This window comes from Mobula hypostoma, chromosome 21, assembly GCF_963921235.1.
Source record: "Mobula hypostoma chromosome 21, sMobHyp1.1, whole genome shotgun sequence".
In the NCBI taxonomy this organism is placed as follows: Eukaryota; Metazoa; Chordata; class Chondrichthyes; order Myliobatiformes; family Myliobatidae; genus Mobula; species Mobula hypostoma.
In genome coordinates this window covers 20173897-20197340 of record NC_086117.1, presented here as the reverse complement: position 1 = coordinate 20197340, position 23444 = coordinate 20173897, and the positions used below count along the sequence as shown (strand labels likewise).

At 44.3% G+C, this 23444-nt stretch overlaps 1 protein-coding gene across 9 annotated transcripts in view; it reads right to left on the bottom strand.

Annotated features, from left to right (window-relative positions):
• The window catches only part of LOC134359846 (dynamin-1), a 256455-nt gene that overhangs the window by 91335 nt on the left and 141676 nt on the right, over positions 1-23444 (bottom strand). For 6 of the 9 annotated variants that reach the window (XM_063073579.1, XM_063073578.1, XM_063073577.1 and 3 more), the window contains exons 13-15: positions 22507-22558; positions 19632-19643; positions 16743-16856 (exon numbers count right to left, since the gene is read on the bottom strand). In XM_063073579.1, coding sequence (XP_062929649.1) covers positions 16743-16856; positions 19632-19643; positions 22507-22558 — 178 coding nt within the window. The remainder of the gene's footprint in view (positions 1-16742; positions 16857-19631; positions 19644-22506; positions 22559-23444) is intronic. The other 3 variants (XM_063073580.1, XM_063073583.1, XM_063073581.1) reach the window with 1 other exon arrangement.

Genomic DNA, 23444 nt, shown 5'->3' with positions numbered 1-23444 from the left:
CACAGTCCAAAGGCCCACAGTTAGTAGGTTAATTAGCCACATGGGTACAATTGGGTGATGGGTGCTTGTTGGGCCAGAAGGCATTTCTAAATAAAATTAAACACGTGCTTGCAGAAAGGCTTTGCCTCTGCGGCCGGAGGGCTTGCTTCCATGTTGTGAGGTACTGCTTCAGAGAAGAGCAGGGACGCTCACTCCCCCATCGCTTGAACAGATGACGCAGACTTTATTATGTAAGGTGGCATGCTGTAAGCACATTGTCTGCTCTACTTCCTAGAATACAACTGTAACCACCTTTCCAACTGTAACCACCTTTCCGCAAATCTCAATGGGTGCAAGGCATTTGGGAAACTTATGAAAGCTGCTAAATAGACACAGGTTTATTCTTCCTTTCTAAATTACCAACTGGTCGGCTTCTAAGGCCGCTGCTTCCATTCTGGTCTCTGCCCATTTAGTTACTGTCAGATCTGACGGACCACAGTTTGGTCTGGACTTGACCAGGACAGGACAGGAAAAGACAGCAGGAGCTCTCTCTCCTGGTTACAGTCCAGGGAGTTTTACTGCACTGCTTTTGTTTTAACCAGCCAGGTGTTTTACAAGCTAAAGATTAGCATTATTTGTCATATGTGTATCAAAACAAACAGTGAAATGTGCCATTGCATCAGTAACACAGCACGAAGATGTGCTGGGGGTGACCCACAAGTTTCCCCAAGCTTCCTCTGCCATCACAGCATGTGCTCAACTACTAACTCTAACCCGTTCGTCTTTTGGAATGTGAGAGGAAACCAGAGCACCCAGAGGAAACCCACACAGTCACAGGGAGAACGTACAAACTCCTTACCGACAGTGGAGGGTATTTGAACTCTGACCTTCCAATCGCTGGTGCTGTAAAGCGCTAACTAGTCGCTATGCTACCATGTCACCTCCACACAGGCAAACCCACTGACACACCGAAGAATCACACACCAAAGGACAAACGCTTACGTATCATCTTTAATACAATAAAGGATGCAACTTTCAAGACAAAATGTGGCATCGTGCTAGATGGGGTGGCAGTAGGAAGGAACGTTGGTGAGAGAGGTCAGGTTGAAGATCGACTTACAGGAGAAGGAGGTGAGGTGGCATTAAGGCAGAACATTGGTGAGAGAGGTCAGATTCAAGGTTATCTTACAGGAGAGAGGTTTGGGGTTGCACTGAAAAGCTTGGGGCCCAAGGAACTGAAAACACAGATGGAGGGATGGAAATGGGGCCCGCACAAAATATCAGGGTTAAAGATGAGACTACAGAGAAATCCCATTTGGTGGGGAACTTTCTCAACTAGGATGGAGGGCATATGTTCTCTGTGGAGGTTACTTTCTGGCCCAGTCTCAGGTAGTTTAGCTGCAGCTGGAACTTTTGGGCACCAGGTGTACCCAGACGCAACTGGTGTTCACGTTCAAGTTCAAATTCATTGTCATTCAACCATACACATATATACTGCCAAACAAAACAATGTTCCTCCAGACCAAGGTGCAGAATATAGCTCACACGCAACATATAAAGTAATATTACCACAAATAAATTAACAAATAATAAAATATATTGTATCCATCTGTAACGCACAATAGGGCCAAGAGGCTTGCAAGGGGACAATGTTGTGCAAAGAGAGGGACCGATAGTCTTGGTCTATGCAACCAGACGAGAGCTGAACGGCAGGTTCAGCCAATCAGCTGGTGGAGATGCTAGCGAGCTGATGGACCCCATGAAGCTAGTGTGGCAAGGAACAGTAGATTTGGAAGAAAAGAGATCAAGAGGGAACATTCAGAGAGAGAGGTCCCACGTGGTTCTCCTCTGGTGACAGAGTTTATTTTTTAACCAAATGCTTTACACATGTGCTTTTCTAATTGCCAATGCATTGTGACAAATGATGAGTCACTGTTAGTGCACCAAGTTAACTCGACAGCCTAACCACAAATGACAAGACTGGTGAATGCCAGTGGAATGAAACTTGTGGAAAACAACTCCAACGTGTTCTTTTATTTTAATGACTATGTCTCCCTTCACCACCCTCTTTGGCTCCATAATTACTACACATCCCATCTTCTGAATACTCGCCTCAGCAAAATCATAGGCTGGACTCTAGTTTCCACGTTGAATTAGCTGATGTTTGCACAGATGCATGCACGGACAGAGGTCCCTCAGTTATGGTGGTGATGTGTTGGAGGGCTTGGTGAGCATCAAAGGAGTTTTTTTTTAAAGAAGCCCATAAGGTATTGGAGCAGAATTAGCCAATTTGGCCCATCAAGTCTGCTCCACCATTTCATCATGCCTGATCCATTATTCTCCTCAGCCCAATATCCTGCCTTGCTCCCATATCCCTTCAAGCCCTGACCGATCAAGAACCTATCAACCTCTTCCTTAAAGATACATAAAGACTTGACCTCCACAGCCACCTGTGGAAATTGTTCAGTGTTTCCTTTGACTTCACGGAGATAATGGCATGTCCGCCTGAGCGGGCAGACGATGGTCACTTATTCTGGAAGGAGACCAGAAACTGAAGGATTTAAAGGTAGTTATGTGGGTGTTGGACATCAGCTGATTCCTTCTGGGATGAGAGAGGTCATTATATTACCCAATGCTGGCCTTCACAAGAAGTCAGAGTAACCCAAATAGTGTAGTTATTTTCTTTCCCAACAGTTCCATGTTTGATTTATTAAAGGACTCCAGTTATTTAACTGAAGAGGAGACAGATATTGGCAAGGAGGGAGGCTGATCGACGACTATTGTGCAGTGATAATGTTCGCAAGCTTTTTCTAGGAACTTACTGAGAACTGGGCATGTTCCTAAGGATTTAATTACCACCACCCCTCCACCTCTGACCTTCCACGCCAACAACATTGGCTTTCCTTGTCCACCTCCCCACCCCCCCACCAACACTCCCCTTTTCCTAGATTTTTAAGAAGCAGCGAGTGGAAGTATTGAAAGAAAGTCAGCTCCAAGTGGTGCCTGTAAGATTAATGTTTCATTCCAGGGGTCTCCAAGACAGAGCTGGAGGGTCGGCAACTGCAGACTGTGTGTGCAGAGGAAAGAGAAATAATGAGGGGCATGTGTCTGGAAAGCAGAGAAGAAAGTGAGGGGGTGGGGGATGAAGGGGAAGCTGTTTGACGTTGCTTCAGCTAATCACAGAAAGTCAGAATCTGCTCCTAGCTTCAGATTCCAAATAGTTCTCTCACACACACACACTCACTCACTCTGTCATTGAGATACTCCTGCATTTAACACATTCTGAAGGCAATTGCAATTGATTGCCCAAGAATCAAGCTGGTATTGTGGGTCAGAAGTCCATTATAGAAGCTGTCTAATTACCCATTTTTTGCCGGTTCAAAGTTAAAATAAACAGGCGGTTTCTATAATGGGAGTCAACCCACAGAGCTGGTGTTACATTCCAACTTCCCAGAATTTCTCTTTCACATTCCCTGTCTCCATCGTTCCTCGTCTGTCTCTATCCCAGTTTCTATTTATTCTCCATTATTATGCTTAGGTCTCTTAGCTTCTTTCATTTCGCTCCCTCCTCCTTTCCTTTAACAAAATAAAAATTGGTCTCTTCCTCTAAATTTCAGTCTGATTCTCACTCTGTGTGTTTAGGGAGAGAAATGGAGGTGGTGAATAATGTGTGTGTGTGTGTGTGTGTGTGTGTGTGTGTGTGTGTGTGTGTGTGTGTGTGTGTGTGTGTGTGTCTCCCTTTGAGAAACAGTGAGATACCCAATCTCCGCTACAGTGCCTGTGACTCAGTCCCTGATTGAGTCTCCCTGCTGATGTTAACACAGAACCATGTGGGCCCACAACATCTGGATCCATTACTGGCTCAGTGGTGACTTCCTGCAGATGTAGAACTATTCCATAGATCAACAGAATGAGGCAAACAACGGACATGCTAAAGACTACAATTACAGACAAGAAAGCACATTCTTTTTCATTAACCCTCCAATTGCCAACATCTGGTACTCTTTAAATCACACAGTATCCCCTATTGTGAACCATGGTTACTAAATACCGAGATTATAATTTCTTACACATTTGTACTGGTGTCTGTAGCTGGTTGATTTTAAATTGCCAAAGTAAGTGTGTGTGTGTGTGTGTGTGTGTGTGTGTGTGTGTGAGAGTGAGAGAGAGAGACAGAGCAAGAGAGAGAGAGAGAAAGAGAGAGAAAGAACCAACCCAGAATGATTTCACTATATTGAAGGGGACCTTATTTTGTGACTTTAGAGCCAAAACTGATATGAAGTGGTCTCATAAAATCGTACACACAACTACAAAACAAAGGTTTAATTTACTTAAAAACTACAGATGCAGAAACTTCTTGTGGCTTTATGTTTCTCTGTGATGTATATAGTTTTTTATGTTTAAACCATGGACACACACACTCACACTAGATGTCTAAGGAGCAGCCTTTCAGACACAAGCTCCATAATCCGCCATTCTCCTTTACCTATTGAGCATCAAGTTACTTTTAACTGTGCCACAAAAGTCTGCTGAGCCCAAATATACAACACAACTGAAGAGTGAAGATTATGGGTGCCTGTGTGTCTGTGTGTGAAGGATATTAAAATCAACTCACTTCTGGCTAACGGAATGTATCTGGATGCAAGTTACCTCCCCTACATTGATTCCCACACCATTGTGAGCAGATGTGGGGGGAGGATGAAGTTGGGTGAACGGAGGTAAGGCTTGGGCATTTTCCAGACAGTCCCCTACAGAGAAGGGGAACAGCCTCATTCCCGGGGCTCAGACAGATTACTCTCCTGCTCTGGCAGACTGTCCCTAGTGACTGTCTACTCAAAATGAATAGTGCAGGTGAAGTCATGTTAGAGACAGCGTTAAAGGGAATGGGATTGACACTGGGTACATTAAAAGCACTGGAATTCAAAATGGGGGAGTCTGCTCATAAAAATCCACAACACTCTCACCTTCCACCTCTGTCCTAACCTTAAGTGTGGCAGTATTGAATTTTACAAAATTAATTTTTAAAATATGCATGGAAAAAGTTAGGTCAACGTTGTCATCATCAACCGGTTAACATTTGGAAGATCATTTAAGCTGAACAGTAGGGAAACATAACCGCCCAACAGAGCTTAAGAAGCTTTCATTCCACAATTGGAAACACAGAGTGGGATTTGAACTCATAACTTTTCAATTCAGAGACAAGCTTAGAAAAGTTGAGCTAGTTTTTAGTGCCAGGGGAGGTTAGTTCAGAATGGCATCTGCACGGAGAGCTGTAGCCCTGTAAACAATAGGATTCATGCGGCTTCCAAAGGAAAAGGTGAACAAAACTCAAGCCTGCCACTCATGGTTGGTCATATTCAGAAAGGCTTTGTCACAATACCTGTTCCCTTCACCAGCTCCGTTGCCATGGTCACCATTGGTCACCCAACACATCAAACATCATCATAGCCTATCTTCAAACATCAATCAGCAAACAAATATTATCTGTCAGTCAACACACACAAAATGCTGGAAGAACTCAGCGGGCCAGGCAGCATTTTATGTGTGTTGTTCAGATTTCCAGCATCTGCAGATTTTCTCTTGTTTATCTGTCAGTCAAATGGCCTTTCACCAGTGCCCTATAATTTCTATAACAGTAAACATGGATTGCAAATTTGGATTTCTAAAAATAAAACTCTTTTCTTTTCTCCTGCAGTTTGGTCCTGGAGGTTTCTTAGAGTAACCAAAATCTTGTAGATTCGGGGGCACTGCTGGGATGGCAACTCTGAATGTGCAAGGATAGTGAAGAATATTTCTTTGTTTCAAGGTTTTGCCCGAGGAGAAGGACAATGAACAGGATGATGTCATTCACAGGAGTGTACACCCCCATCCACACACACACACAAACTGTCACATGCCAACACACACGTACACAAACACAAACTCTCGCATGCCAACGCACACACGTACACAATCGCATACAAACTCTCACATGCCACCACACACACACATCAAACCCGCACGTCCACATATGCACCAGCTTCCGAATCAGAATCAAGTTCAATATCGCTGACATACGTATATCGTAAAATGTATTGGTTTACAGCAACAGTATATTGCAGTACATAAAAAGACTATAAAATACAATATATATAAAAATAAATTCAATAAGTAGTGCAAAAAAAAGCAAAATTAGTGAGGTAATGTGTTGACGGGTTGGTTTATTGTCCATTCAGAAATCAGATGGCAGACAGAAACATAGAAAACCTACAGCACAATACAGGCCCTTTGGCCCACAAAGCTGAGTCGAACATATTCCTACCTTAGAACTACCTAGGCTTTACCCATAGCCCTCTATTTTTCTAAGCTTCATGTAGCCGTCCAAGAGTCTCTTAAAAGATCCTATCGTTTCCGCCTCCACCACTGCTGCCGGCAGCCCGTTCCACACATTCACCACTCTCTATGTAAAAAACTTACCCCTGACATCTCCTCTGTACCTATTTCTAAGCACCTTAAAACTATGCCCCTCTTGTGCTAGCCATTTCAGCCCCGGGAAAAAACCTCTGACTATCCACACGATCAATGCCTCTCATTATCTTGTACACCTCTATCAGGTCACCTCTCATCCTCTATCGCTCCAAGGAAAAAAGGCTGAGTTCACTCAACCTTTTGGAGGTGTAGCTGTTCCTAAGACGTTAAGTGTATGTCTTCAGCTTCTGTACCTCCTCTCTGTTGGTAGTAATAAGAAGAGAGCATGTCCTGGGCCTACTGTATATTTCCAATAAACACACAAACTTTTACATGCCAACACCTGCATGCGCAAATGCCAACACACTTACTCATTACCCACAGATGCGCACTAACTCTCTCATGCCTCCCTACACACACAATCTGCCATACACACGTGCAACACACACAAACCTACACACTGTATTGCCATGTACAAATCCACTCAGAAAAATCACACAAACTGCACGCACACACGTACAAAAGCACAGCAATATTCCATCGCACAACTCACACTGCATTCTTTTCATTAGAAAATAGGTTTCTGTTGGAGAAAACAGATTCTCCAACAGCAAAAGCACCAGATACTAGTTCCAGGTGGAAATGCGCTTTGCACAATCTGGTGGATTTTATTTCTTGGCCCTGACGCTGTGCTGCAGTGTTGTGGCAGCCAACTGCCAGTGTTTCAGATTTTCGGCTTTGTTTTTACCATACCTGGAGGTCCTACCAAGATGCTGTGTAACGCACTCCCTCCACCCACCTATCATCCCTCCCAACCCATCCCCACACAATCTAACTACAGCAATGCTGGAAAACACAATTGCACATTGGGGTGGTTTTTGTGTTAGTAGGCAATCTCAAATGAATCTATATTTCACACTCAGTGAAATACAGGTGCTGAGGCCCTTTGGTACTGTCTACTAAAACAAATATCAGAGGAAGAATCACCAATTAATATCCTTTATTGAAGGCAGGCAACTTCGTAGATATATACAGCACAGTCCATCACAGGAAAAGCCCTCCCCACCATTGAGCACTTTCATAAACACAAAATACTCTGCAGATGCTGGGGTCAAAGCAACACTCACAACACGCTGGAGGAACTCAGCAGGTCGGGCAGTGAAGCACCTTCAATTACTCCAAAAGACTGAGGTTTGGTAAAATACTGAAAGGCTTTTATTCGCTGTACAATACGACCTCCACAGTGAGTGTCTGCCCCTGGACTGAGGGGGAGGGGCAAGGCGAACACCTTTATACAGGACTCTGTGGGAGGAGCCACAGGGGCAGTCAGCAGAGGGGTCTGGCCAGACAGGTAACCAAGTTACAACATATATACATGGTTTACCACAGGCAGCATCTGTGGAAACGATGAGTTGACGTTTTGGGCCGGAACCTTTCGTCAGGACTGAAGAAGGAAGGGGCAGAGGCCCTATAAAGAAGGTGGGGGGAGGGTGGGAAGGAGAAGGCTGGTAGGTTCCAGGTGAAAAACGAGTGAAGGGAAAGACAAAGGGGTGGGGGAGGGGAAGCAGGGAGAGGATAGGCAGGAAAGGTGAAGAAGGAATAGGGGAAAACACAATGGGTAGTAGAAGGAGGCGGAACCATAAGGGAGGTGATAGGCAGCTGGGGGAGGGGGCAGAGTGAAATAGGGATAGAGGAAGGGAGTGGGAGGGAATTACTGGAAGTTGTGTTTTCCCCTATTCCTTCTTCACCTTTCCTGCCTATCACCTCCCTGCTTCCCTTCCCCCACCCCTTTATCTTTCCCCTTACTGGTTTTTCACCTGGAACCTACCAGCCTTCTCCTTCCCACCCTCCCCCCCCCCTTCTTTATAAGGCCTCTGCCCCTTCCCTCTTCAGTCCTGATGAAGGGTCCCAGCCCAAAGTGTTGACTCATCGTTTCCACGGATGCTGCCCGACCTGCTGAGTTCCTCCAGCGTGTTGTGAGCACTTTCACAAGGAGCACTGCTGCAAGAAAGAAAACCATCATCAAGGATCCCCACCACCCAGGCCATGTTATCTTCTCACTTCTGCCATCAAGAAGGTACAGGAGCCTGACGTCCCACACTAATGGGCTCAGGGACAGCTCTTACTCTTCACCCATCGAGCTCCTGAAGCAGCGTGGATAACTTCACTCTCCTCACAACTGAACTCATGGTTAAAACTATGGATACTGTCATGATTTTGGCCTTCAGCCTATGCACAGAATACAGAACTTTATTAAACCCTGTTCAGACTTTGGCTGGAGTACCAAGTGCAGTTCTGGTCACCACAGTAGATGCAACGATGCTGTGCCCCAAACAGAAAAGCCCAAACTCCCTCAACCTATCAAGAGACATGCTCCAATCCAGAGCTCATGTAAGCTATGAGCATCCCAAAAGATTTTATAGCCAATTACAAAATTCAGACATTGACCTGATAGACACAACTGACATTCACGCCACTAAAATTTCAGGATGTTAGTTTGGATGAAGTGTTTCAGTTATGAGGAGGGAATGGATAGGCTAGGTCAGTTCTCCTTGGAGGCAAAGAGATAATGAAGGGATATAATCAAGGTAATACTTACAAAGGAGGTAGACTACAGGAAGCCTTTCCTATAGGTGAGGTAGATAAAACTAGAGGACATGTGTTTAGGATAAGATGAGGCAAACTGGAGGACATGTAAAGGGACTTTCACCCAAAGAGTGATAAATACCTGGTACACACTACCTCAGAGGGGTTGAAGCTAGCTTGTGAACAGTAATTAAGCGCCCAAATGAGCTCCTGAATTACTTAGGAAAAGAGGGCTCTGGACCAGGAGCTGGGAGATGGTTTTGGTAGGGACGGATGCCCAATGTTTGGTATGAAAGTTGAGCTGAATGGTCTGTTTCTACACTGCAGGAGCCAATGATTGCATCAAATCAGGGCTGGGGCTGCTGTTTCCTTTGCTGTCAGTAAAATCTTCATGACTGACTTCACATGATCTGACTAAGTGGGGCAACAATGAAGGAGGACATCATGGATGCTCTATTGAGACATTAGGAGTTTCACCCAGAAACTGGAGGAGGAATTCCAAAAATCATAGATATATTGGGGGGGACCTTTCTTTCTATCAGGACATGGCATGGGGTAGGCTACTGCCCTACCCCCTTGTATTAGTAATTTCCATACTGGGGCAAAAAAAGTCTCTGACTGTCCAGTTGCTCTATGCCAATTATCATCTTGTGCAGCTCTGTCATCCTCCTTCTCCCCAAACAGAAAAGCCCTAACTCCCTCAACCTATCCTCAAGAGACATGCTCTAATCCAGAGTTTATGTAAGCTATGAGCATCCCAATATATTTTATAGCCAATTAGAAAATTCAGACATTGACCTAATAGACACAAATGACATTCACGCCACTGAAGTTTCAGGTAATGACCATATCTAACAACAGTGTAACCATTCACCTTTAAAATTCAATGGTTTACCACTGCCAAACACAGCAACACTAATACCCTGGGGCCACCAGTGACCAGAAACATGAGTGAACCAGCCACATTATGACTGTGGCTAAGAGATCAGGTCACAGGCTGTTACTCTGCAGTAGGCGACTCATTTCCAGACACTCCGAAGCCTTTTCACTATCTCCAGGCACAAACCAGGAGTGCAGAGGCTTAACGTCCACTGACCTGGATGTGTGCAGCTCTAGCCTACAGGGAAACATGGGAAATGTGGGCAGTCATGGGCTCTGGTAAAGGGAAATCCAGAAATAAGAAAAATTATGGACACTGGCATCTTAGAAGAGATGAAGAATCATTCAGAATGAAGGAAAGAATTGCAGGAAGCAGGGTGGCAGGTAATGTAATCAACGTGCATCTGTGGGAGTCCATGGATTTGTGTATTTTCACTATTACCATCAGGCAGAAGGCCTTAGGTCCCACACCACCAGGCTCAGGAACAAACATCACACTCGTGAACCAGCATAACTTCACTCACCACAACTCTGAACTGTTTCCACAACCTACTGGCTCACTTTCAAGAACTCTTTACAACTCATGTTCTCAGCATTATTTTTTTTTATTTGTTCGACTTGTCTTCTTCTGCACATGGGTTGTTTTGGACAGTCCTTGTTTATGTATAGTCTTTCATAATTCTATTGTATTTCTTTATGTTCCTGTAAACGCCTGCAAGAAAATGAATCTCCAGGCAGTATATGATAACATATACATACTTCGATAATAAAATTGACTTTGATTTTGACTTTGAAAAGAGGCGTCAATCTTTCTGTGTAATGGAGAGGAAGGTCAAGAGATGGAGTGGAATGCGGAAAAGTGAGACGAAGACCAGGGGTGAAGGAGAGTACGTCCTCGCGAAAGCATGTCAGTTGCCTGGCAATCAGGACTGAACCTCCCAACTAGATGAAACATGGTATTCTGTCAATGAGATAATTGTTAAAATATGTGCACATAGTTCAACAATGTTACTGGTAACCAGTAGGTGGAGCAAGAGATATCCATAGGCTTCATTTGATATTTCGACTGAGAAAAGATGTCTTCTGAAGATAATCTGGGGGCATAAAGGGTGGCTTGCAACCAGAAAGCCATCGAAGGGGTAGCAGCTCACAAACAGAAGAAAATCTGCAGATGCTGGAAATTCAAAGCAACGCACACAAAATGCTGGAGGAACTCAGCAGGTCAGGCAGCATCTACGGAAAAGAGTAAAGAGCCAATGATTCAGCCTGAGACATTTCTTCTGGACTGAGAAGGAAGGGGGGAGATGCCTGAATAAAAAAAGTTGGGGGGGTAGGGGAAAGAGGCTGGCTGGAAAATGATATGTGAAGCCAGGTGAGTGGGGAAAGGTCAAGGGCTGAGGCAGAAAGAATCTGACAGGAGAGGAGAGCACACGATAGGAGAAAGGGAAGGAGGAGAGGACCCGGGAGTAGTAATTGACAGGTGAGAAGAGGTGAAAGGTCAGAGTGGGGAATAGAGGAAGGGCGAGGGAAATCTGTTCACCGTAAGGAGAAATCAATAGTTATACCATCAGGTTGGGGGGTAGACCCAACAGATTATATTTTAATCTATGTCCTTTTCATCGCTGTTGATGTGGTGAAGCAGACACACACACACACACACACACAGTCACAGTTTGTGAATGCTACAGGAACATCATTCGGATGTATTGTTTTCACAGTGCACGGACTCTGAACAGATGAGAGGATTGGGGTGCATTTGGCTCTCAGCTGGTGGCTGCACTATCCGGCAACCCTGGCTGGATGTGCTGGTTTTGCAGTACTGCCCTGATTCCCACCATTGTCCTTCCTTCTAATCTCTGCCTCTCTACCTGGGCTTTCCTGGGAGCTTAAAGCTATTCAGTAAGGTGGAGGCAAGCTCACTGCAGGATATAATACCAAAACATCTGCTGCACTAACTTTGCAAATTCAATACTAACCTTCACTACGTGGCCAATTTATTATGTACTTAAGTGGCGACTGAGTATATGTTCATGGTCTTCTGTGGCTGTAGCCCGTCCACTTCAAGGCCCAACTTGCTGAGTGTTCAGAGGTGCGTTTCTGAACACCACTGGTGTAACGTATGGTTATTTGACTTACTGTCAACTTCCTGTCAGCTTTAATCAGTCTCCCCAGACCTGCTGCTCACTGGATGTTTTTCATACCATTCTCTATGAACTCTAGAGATTGTTTTCCATGAAAATCCCTGGAGGTCAGCAGTTTCCAAGATACTCAAACCACCCTGTCTGGCACCAATAATCATTCCACCATCAAAATCACTTAGATCACAATTCATTCCCATTCTGATTTTGGTTCTAAACAACAATTGAACCTCTTGACCATGTCTGCATGCTTTAATGCATTGAGTTGCTGCGACATGATTGGCTGATTAGATATTTGCATTAATGAGAGGGTGTATCTGATAAAGTGGCCACAGAGTGTTCGTACGTTTGTACTTGTACCCACCTTCGGTAACTGCCCAAGGCCTGACGCTCACTGGCCTGGTATAACTGCACTTTTTCTGAATTTGTCTGTTAACTGAAGAACTTTGAGGAAACGAAATCCAACCTGAAACAAACTTCATTTCTAGCAAACGTTCTGAAAGATTTATCTGCGTTAAGTCTCGGCTAAGATCCCAGTGACCAAACAAAGTTTTAGTCATGGGGCCAGCAATCCAGGACATTGTTTGCCCAGACGGACAATGGCCACTGCCCCTGGAAAACAAGAATGGCTAGCCAAAGTCAGATAATCAGAACCTGAATACTTCAGCTGGCGCACAAGCCAAACGCTGGATGCTAAGGGAAAGTTGCTGGCCGAGCTCAACTCAAGTCACACCTTTCATAAAGGATTAAACCATTCCCCAGTTCCAAATGTCTGACTCAAAATTTAGCCTTCATTTTCAGTTGGTTTCTTGCCAGTATATTCTGTCTTCCTCCTAGTTTACATTTTCCCTCAAGTATCTGCAGCTGTAATCTCAAAGAAACTCTGTAGTTATGGGGCTTGGGTGGAAAAGTGAATTTGGGGCTCGTGAGTAGTCATGATTTTATGAAATGGCCAAGAAGGCTGAAGGTGTTGCATGATATATTCCAGGGCCAATTTCTTATTCTCTTATGTTCAAAGTGGATTTTAACTGCTGTCCTCATTTCCACTGTAATATGTCATATATAGTAATGGCTGGGAACATTCTGAGCTGTTTTAAGACTATTCTGTTTCCTGAAGTTTATTGTGTGACCAGATGCTCTCTCTATTGTTGCTGCAATGTTTACTCTGGAAAGTTTCAGTGTTCTGGCCTTGTGGAGGAAATCGCAGTAAGAAATACTATCTCGACACCCTAAGCTTGGAGTTGGTCTGAATTACTGGCTATTTTCCTAAAATTTAGTAAGAGCTTTTCGCTGATGAAGCACTGAAACTTAGGTGGCGTGGCTGAATCTGAATAATGTACGTGAGGTGAAATCCCTCCTAGCTTAAGTTAGTATATATTGAGATATTGGGTTGTGTCATACAGCAGGAGGTGGTGCTTGAGGGAGCAAATAAAGACACCAATCCTACTGGAGTTCCAGTCAAGCACACAGTCTAAAGAATAGAGGGAAGAGTTCACACTACATATCGAGCTGACTGTGTCAGAAAAAAAAGAAAAAAAAGGTGCTATTGTACGAACTGGTCTTAAGTGCGAATTCCACCTTGGCATAAAGCCAACCAATCTGACTCTGGGGAATGCAACATATTCATTATAAGTATACCACACCCTGCCTAGAAATGAACAGTTGCCTATCACCAGAGCTGCAGAAGTCTTCCGTAATGGTACTAGAATGATTAGTGGATAACCACAGTTTCTCAAAGTTAATGAAATTGACCGTCAGAGATGGGATTATTTAAGGTATGCAGGAAAGAGACAGAACTAGTTCAGTTCTGTAGAGCTATCCAAAACCAATCTGAAAATGTTGGATGGCCAAACATAAGGAGGAACATACAATGGCATGAGAGGTAGAAAGAAGAACAGAAAAGTAGAGCCAATGGTGTTACATTGAAGGTGACTACATGGTGCATGGGAAACACCCTTATTGTCGGCTTGAACTTCTGGTGATTTCCCAGTCACCTGGACATACTGAGATGCCAACAAGTCCTGTCCTCTGCGTCTGCAACAGTTCTTGCTGATTTTGTTCTGCTGTGCTTTATAACACTGACTAATCAGAGGAGCTGGTCTTCAGATTTGTAGACATCCAGCCCAGAGAAAAGCTTGCTCACACTGGGCAGCAAACCCATTTTCCCACAACAGCACAACAACATCCACGGATTCCTGGCAGGATTCTAGCAGCATTCCATAAGACGATAAGATATAGGAGCAGAATTAGACTAAAACAACTGCACTGCTCCAAAGAGTGCGATATGAGGTCATTCTTACCCTTGGCCATTAGGCCCTATAATAAGTCAACCTATTGCCAAGGAAGTGATGACCTCTCCTGTTATACTGTTTGAGGTAACTTATTTTTTATTCTTACCTCTCTTCTAATATTTGTATATCTGTGCACTTGTGACACTGTAATTTCCTTCGGGATCTAGTATCTATCTAAACCTAGCTTAATCATGGGACAATTTACAATGACCAATTAACCTACGAACCGGTATGCTTTTGGACTGTGGGAGGAAGCGGGAACACCCGGAGGAAACCCACGCAATCACGGGGAGAACGAGAAAACTCACTATAGCCAGCTATGGGAAATTAACCCAGGGGGCAAGTTTACACAGGTAGACTCCATTCCAAATACGACACAGGGATTTATAATAGAGAAAAGCTGAGTCAGCATTGTCTCCAAAACATGATCACAGGAAATAAGACTTAGCAGACAAGCAGTGAACTCTGGAATAATTGTTATTGTTAGACAGTGCCCTTATTAATAATGTAAGATTCCACAACTATAGAGAGGAGGACAAAAGGGTATTTATTAATAGCAGGATGGTAAAGGATAGAGAGGATTGCTTATCATGTTTCTTTTCCCAGCGTACAGCGGATTGCCCTCTGACCTTTCCTCCCTGGTGGAGATTTCAGCAAAGCCTCCCGATCACCTCACCATAGAGGTAAAATAAGTGAGGTCTGAACAAGTGCCTATATTTACTCTGCCCTTCTAGTTACTTCCACACACTTGCCCGATTACCTGTATAAAAGTAGATGTACAATGCCAGCCAATTACACTGGAATGCCTTTGATTGGTCTCTTGCCTCAGTCAAAGGTTATCCTGGTTTGGATAATCTACTCAACTACAAATTGGTGGGGGATGCTAAATTCTAAATTTTCTGGAGCAGAGTCATTTGAAGATTTCTCTCCAGAATAAAATTTGTGTCCCTGCTCTGGTAATCCCTTTCATTAGGAACTTTCTCCTACAGTATGTTCCTCCCCGACGTGAATGGGGGAATGTTGGATCCACCCATCTCTTACAATAAACCACTGTTAACAACTCCTCATCTCCGCGTATGAAGTTCCAGATAATCTCTGAGTTGTCACAGAAGGCAACTGTGACCCTTGAGAGTTTTCTAGGTTGCCCTGTTGGGTGTGAGTGTAGGCAGGAGAACAATGGGCTAGACATAAGCCTCTATAAAATAGTGTGTCATATGTCAGTAACAACTGTGAAGCAGGTGCCAGCAAATCAGCTAAAAGAAACTGGCTTTCATTTATATCTCAATTATTTTTTCCTCTTAATACTCCATAAAAGCATAAATCCTTACAATCACTCTTCCTCTAGTCCCCACGCTGACCTTTTACCTCTTCTCACCTGACTATTGCTTCCCTTTGGATACTCTCCTCTTTCCCTTTCTCCAATGGTCCACTCTGCTCTCCTCTCAGATTCCTTCCTCTCCAGCCCTTGACTTCTGCCACCCACCAAGCTTCACCTTTCGCCTATCTCCTTCTGTTCCCCCCACCTTTTTATTCTGGCATCTTCCCCCTTCCTTCTCAGTCCTGAAGAAGGGCCTCGGCGCAAAACGTCAACAATCTATTTGTTTCCAAAGATGCTGCTTAACCTGCTGAGTTCCATCAGCATTTTGTGTGTGTGCTTTGGATTTCCAGCATCCGTAGACTTTCTTATGTTTATGAATCCCTACAACTGCTTGACATCCTGCACTGAGTTCTCAATTCTAGAAAAAGCCTAAGAGAAATGCTACCGGCTGATCTGCATTCCATTCTGAGCTTCAGTTCTTCACAGCTACTGCCTACATTGACTGCGGTGCCTCTGAAATTGCTCTCCTTATCTTTCCAACTTTCAACCGGACTATTGGCAGCTAGACTTGCTATATCGCATGTCACTTTTTACCCACTGATTTCAAAGCCCTAACCTAACACTTACTTCAGTCCTTCCCACCATCTTTTAAAGTGGCATCAGTATTTTTTCCAACCTATATAACCATATAACCATATAACAATTACAGCATGGAAACAGGCCATCTTGGCCCTTCTAGTCCGTGGCGAATGCTTACTCTCACCTCATCCCACCGACCTGCACTCAGCCCATAACCCTCCATTCCTTTCCTGTCCATATATCTATCCAATTTGACTTCAAATGACAACATCGAACCTGCCTCAACCACTTCTGCTGGAAGCTCATTCCACACAGCTACCACTCTCTGAGTAAAGAAGTTCCCCCTCATGTTACCCCTAAACTTTTGCCCCCTAACTCTCAACTCATGTCCCCTTGTTTGAATCTCCAGCCTCTCCTACTCATTCCAGCCTTGGTGGGTTCTCTCGCAATGAGCCTTTGCTCACCACCCAAGGAAAAAGAGCATTTTTGCGTCCCTGGCATCGGTAAAGTAAACAATGAACTGACCTCATCATCCTTGTACCAGGATAGATTCTCAGCCGTAAGCACGAACCAGTACTCCTTGGATCCTCCTTTCATGATGCCGATATTATTGATGGTCAGCCACCCCTTCCTGATCACCTGAAACAAACACAAGCAAAAATAAATGCACAAGAAACATACTCGGAACTCAGCGCTCACAGTTAACGCACAGCTTGGATTCACGCACATCTTCTTTTGCAGATCTAAATGTGTTACAGCAAAGTTATATGGAAATCATTACAGTATTTTCTACATGTCAGAAAACAGAGAGATTATTAAGAGGTTAGAATCCATTATTTCGATGCCAAGATCAATCATGAGAGTGGAGCTCCAGCAAAAACCAGCACTTTCAATTGTTCCCAGATTAACGTCTCCCCCTCAAATATACATTGTGCATCATATTGCAAAGTGGAATATGAGCCCAACGGAGAGGTGGGAGAATTAGAAAGTATCTCCCAGATTCTACATCCCACTTAACTTTCTGTTCTTGGAGGCTGACAAAAATGTACATCGGTATTTTTACTTTTTATGATGGAAATGTACCGATTATCACAGTGCACTTTTCCATCAGGAGGGTACTTTGGCAATGGACCCAAAATAGCAGGGAGGGCAGAGAATGGTTCGCAAAAAAGGAAGAGAAATTGTACTTTATAGGAGCAGTTGTCAAGCTCACATCAATAGGAGATAGAATTCCAAAAATCCATATGGAACACAGCAAAACTGGCCATATGAATTGAATATTGGATCAGAATATGCAACATAAAAATAGAGGCGTCCTAACCCCCACAATTCCCACCAACCCCACTGCACAAGAGCCCCACTCTCCATTTCCAGTGGGAGTCAAAGAGCCTCATCCGGAAGCCACAGATTATAGTCATTGTCAAGATAATGAACCCATTCCTCCGCTCCTGTCCTTGTTTAAAACTGAATTTGGCTCAACCTTCAGAAAACAACAAAACCACTCTGCATGGAGACACAAGGCATCAAGGGGGGTCAGGTTCGTGAAATACAGAAGCTAAAACAGGAGAAAATCCCAGCAACATGCAACAGAAGGAAGGGGTGAGAGCCAGAGACTAACAGCTCAAGCTACGTAACTAAACACACAGAGTTATGGTCAAGCGGATGTACATCTGGGTTCTGTCGGGGACAGATGCGACAACAGTGCTGGGACACACCAACTCTTCTTTAAAGGTATGAGCAGGGTCAATCAAAAATGGGCTTCTGTGATTTGGTTATTATGTGCTTCAGGTGCTTCTCCCTCACAAGCATCACCAGAGAGTAAAACTGATGGGGAAACAGCACTCAATTACTTGTATTCCCTCCAAACAGCCTGGCAACATGCAGCAATCAAACTAGCATCACTGTAAGATACAGAGTGGAGTAAAGGAGAAAACCAGTGAGATTACCGCTTAGCTTCACTCAGTGAGATGCATCAGTACTGATAAACCCACTACTAATGGACTGGCCAGTTTAATCTTCCACCATTTCCTAGATTAACTTCCAACCTCAGATTAACACCTTGGAGATTGTAAAAGTGGCGCATGAGTCAGCAAGGAAGAGGGAGGTGGCTGAAGATAGTATTTTACTCTGGGACTTATTCATCAACATCTGATTGGTCTTCCCACCTCCCATTTAAGAAATTGTTCGGTATATGTGATGGTACCATCAAGGAATTGATCAAAAACATCTCCATCCAAACATCTTTCAAGCACTTGGGAAGTGATGGAAGCCACTCATCTAGTCCAATCCGTCCAACCATTCAACAGAATGATGATCGATAAATGGAGGGCTATGTGGGAGGGAAGGGTTAAATTGATCTTAAGAGTAGGTTAAAAGGTTGGCATAACATTGTGGGCCAAAGGGTCTTTACTATGCTATAGTGCTCTATGCTGTATGTATATCAGAGCTGGTCAGTGTCTAACCTCCATGCTTGCTCTCTATTACCCTTCCTTAAAAAAACTGAACTTTGAAAACTTCAAAGGATTTCTACGAACCTCAACATTTACTTGAAGAGTATCAATCTGCCGGTCCTTCCCAACTTCAATCCAGAATGGCCTCGCTTCCTCAGAAGAGGGATTAGTTCCTCGTTATTGAGGCCAACATATTCTACCATCACTTCAAACATCATCATTACATCTGCTTCAGCCTTCTAAATCCAAAACAAAGTTTGCAGGAACTCTTCGCATAACTTAACCCTTGAAAGCCTGATGTATTTAAATAACAGTGAACATGCTATATAAACCATAATTTATTCCTAACATTCTATTTGACTGAAACATCTCTGCCTCATTTTTTCTTCCTAACATGCTAGGAACTTTTGACGATTTTGTACTAACTGCTGGTGATTTGTGCAAATGGGAACTCAAGTCCTTCACCCTCTTCATCTTTCAATTCCAAGATTCACATATCAGGACCCCAAAGTGCTCATTTATGGAGTCAGTCTTCCCTTGTTGACTTTTAACTTCAATTTACACAGTGACGTGATCTTGGGAAGTGAAAGGGAGTGAATGGAATTGGGAACACAAGGGAAATTTAGAGTGAATATCTACTCCAAGGAGGCTGAGAAATTGGATGTGAATCTGCTGATAGAGCATGTCTGGAAATTTTTCCCATGCATTGATCCTGAGGCTTTGAAGCCCCATGACTGACTGACACAGACAAAGCTTCTCGACTTAAGACAGACACTCACCAATTGGAGCCCCAAGTTTCATGTGACCTGGAGATCTGGTCAATTGCATAAATCCCTGGGAATTCCCGATCAAACCCAAAATGTTCCCATGTATGTCGATGCCTCACTTCTAGTTTGAACAGCCCAACTCACCCAGATGTAGTTCCAACACTTAACCTGCGTTGTCACGGCAACGATATACTCACCATAATTTCATCCTTCATAGAGTAACCATAGCAGATGTAAAGAAGCCAAGCAGAGAAGTGGCAAGGGGAAGAAGGTTCAATAAAGAAAGGAAGAATATAAAATGATCCTGATTATTACACCAGTAAAATGGATGGCATTTGCTTACAGAACAATCCACTAACAGCAGAAACTACGTATTGGTGGTCTCAACTCATTCAAGCGCACAGCTGTTGTGATTTAAGCCTGCAAAATGGCAGGTATTTAAAACCGGTGGAAATTTGGAAACTTTTGGAAGCTAGGCCGCAAACATAGATTTGTGCCCATTAAAATAAAATGGGTGATCTGAAATTACATTCAAAAATTTTTGAACTTGAAGAAGATGCAGAACTTCAAAAGACTTCACTTGAAATTCTGGTCAAAATTTAACATTTCAATCATTTGATGTGTTTGCTTTTAATTTGTCAGCTTTTTTGCCCTTGTCTGCATTATTTTTTCTTTAACATGTCTTTCTTGAATGAGCTTCATTATCACAAACGTTACCTGGATGAGGAAAAAAATGAAAATCGCAATAAAAGCAACAAAAGAATTAAAGACCAGCGCAGTTGAACAAAACTCTTAAAGGGGGAGGAAGCTGAAGAAATTGTCCGAGTCTTCATCCAAGATCTGGTGGCTGGAGCAAACTTTGTTCACCCGGTCCTTGGTGAACTTTAGTGAACACGATGTTTGTGATCCAGCAAGTGAAGCAGTTCTGGATGTTCTGCCTGGTGGGCGGTGTTGAGTTTTGTCAATGGACCCTCTCCCAGCTGATCAAATTCACGCTGCAAGAATGGAACTTCCCCTTCACACTGAAGGGCCACTTGCAGCCCAGCCAATGACAGGAGGGCAGTGAGAGCACGTGCGAAAGGCAGACAGCACTGTAGCAAGCTCAAGCAGCCAATAAGGAGGAATCTGGGTTCACGTGACCTTTACACTCATTATTGCCTACAAGAAGAAAAATCCAAAGCAAGACCTTGGGATCATTTTGGTCCAGTGTGGAATGGAGCCAGTGTGGACCAGGGCAGACTCAATGTTCAGGTTGAACTTGCAACTAGCTTCAGTACCTTCTCAGCTAGAGAATAGGAAAATCAGTCAGGCTTTCCCTTCCAGTGGGCTTCCAGGGAGGGAGGAAGGGAGAAATATAGAGGAGCGGAGAGACCATGAGAGAAGGAAGAGATGGGAAAGGGGTGAAAGAGTGTGGTAATAAAGACAGAGAGATATTTCATATTTTCTTATAACAGAGAAGGGGGCATTTGGTCCACCAACAACACTAGCTCTCAAAGCAAACCCATTTCATCTCACATGTCCACCAGCTATCCATAGGGTTAGTTTACAATGCCAATTTATCTATCAACCAATACATCTTTGGGATGTGAGAGGGAAACAAGAATATCCGGGGGGCGGGGGGGGGTGGTCACAGGGTCAGGATCTTACCCAGGCCTCTGAAACTTTGAGGCAGCTGTACAAAGTGCACAACAGAGTGCCGTCACTCATGGGGTGTTGGGAGAAAGTGCAAGAGAGGGAGAAAGACAGAGAAACAGCAAAAGAGGGAAATGGGGCAAGAGAGGGGAGTGTGAGAGGGGAAAGGATGAGAGAACAAAGGCTAACTGAGGGTTGAAAGGCAGAAAGGCTAACAGAGAGCAAACGAGAAGGGTAGTTAGAGAGAGGATTTGGGGAACAGAGGGGCAAGGAGCAAAAATTCCACAAACATTTTAAATATCATCATTAAATCTACCTCAACCTTTTAATTCAATGGCAATAGAAACTACTTTAATAATTTAACCCTTACAGGACTCATGCAGTGGACATCTATGTATGTGGTGGGGGGAGGTGGAGGGTAGGTGGAGGTGGAGAGGGAGAGGGAGGGGGGGAGTGAGAGTGTGAGAGAGGAGGGAGTGAGAGAGCAAGAAAGAGAGAGGAAGATGAGAGAGAGGGGGAAGAGAGAGAGAAGGGAAGAGAGAGAGAGTGAGAGGAGGGAGTGCGACAGAGAGAGGGAGAGAGAGAGAAAGAGAGAGGGTGAGAGAGAAAAGGGGAGAGGGAGAGGGGGGAGAGATAGAGGGGAGGGAGAGAAGGGGGAGGGAGAGAGAGGAGGAGAGAGAGGAGGGGGAGAGAGAGGAGGGGGGAGAGAGGGGGAGAGGGAGAGAGGGGGAGAGAGGGAAGGAGAGAGGGGGAGAGAGAGGGGAGAGAGGGGAGAGTGGGGGGAGGGAGGGGGAGAAGGGGGGGAGAAAGGGGGGAGAGAGAGGGGGGGAGAGATAGGGGAGAGAGAGGTGGGGAGAGAGAGGGGGTCTTCATGGGATATGCCCTGCCATCATTCAGTGTTGTTGATTTCAAATACTGAGGGCTGGGTGCATTATACATGGATGGTTTTATCTCCCTGCCCCACTCTCACCCCCCATTGCCTTTACAATGGGTCCTAGAATAAAAACGGAGGTGTGGGCCGTACTGAAGATTGGGTGCCGGAGTTGGCAGTGTGAGAGTCGGAATGTTATCCAGGCAGAGACTGTGCAACGTATGGCAGGGTACGCTGCAACAATAAATGGCCAGGACTATCCCCACCGTTATCCCCAGACTACTAAGCCTTGGACTCCTTGTGGCTCCATTCAGCACTGGAGTGAAACGATTCCCCCTTTTAACAACGTGTTCAAACCTACGTTATGTTATGGCTTACACACGAACTCCTTGACCTGCCCCACTTCAGGCCCCCAGTAATGGCTGGGAGATAGCGGCAGTCCTTTGGGGACACGCTTGCACTCGGGATTCAACCCGTGCCACCCAAAGGCTGTGCTTCAGCCTCCAAGCATACCGAGCAGCCCAATGACACCCGCATTCATCGGTTGCTCCCAGTTAGCCTGTGGATACCTGATTGCCTGCAGCCTTCTTCTTGCTCAGCTGACAGCTCCTTGGCTGTGCACTGTGAATGAGATTGAAAACATCTTCAGCACAAGAACCTACGGCAGTGAATAATTTCTCACAAAAAGAATAAATGACAGAGAATTCTCCGAATATTCATGTGACCTGTTTAGTTTTGCAAGGGTCACCCCTCAAATGAGTGGCTACCTTTAAATACAGCTGACTGATTGCATGCAAACAATTCCTCCGGTCCACTAGGGGAGCTGTTTATAGTGCAAGGCCACCTCTGTAAATGGCCACCCCTCAGTTCAGTCTGTGCATGTGGGTTATCTGCTTTATCTGGGAGTTACCTGCAACCTCTTCACCCATGAGGAGCACCATTTTTCTGTCTGACTTTGTCCCAACCTAATCATCACAAGCACGGGAGTGTCAACCAATAGGATGGTGATGTGGCAGGGCAAACAATTCAACAAGTAGTCTATTGCGAAGCAAACAATTTGCTTAGAGGTGCAGTCTATTCAGAGGGGAAAAAAACTTACAGCAGTTGCTAAGTAATTTATCAGGAAAAATGCATGGGGGGGAGTATCGTTATATTTATATGACGTGCATAAAATCAAACTCAGTTACTGACAGGAATGTGTTCATACGGCTGGATTAACCAGTAAAATTACCCAATCAAACCTGGCAGCAGCACTGTAGCACATGCAGCCTCCAGCTTTTGACACATAAATACACAACTGCACAGGATATCTTACTCATAAACACACCCTTACAAACATAGACACTTTCATAGACACACACACACACACACACACAAATACACAACTGCACAGGATATCTTACTCATAAACACACCCTTACAAACACAGACACTTTCATAGACACACACACACACATAAATACACAACTGCACAGGATATCTTACTCATAAACACACCCTTACAAAC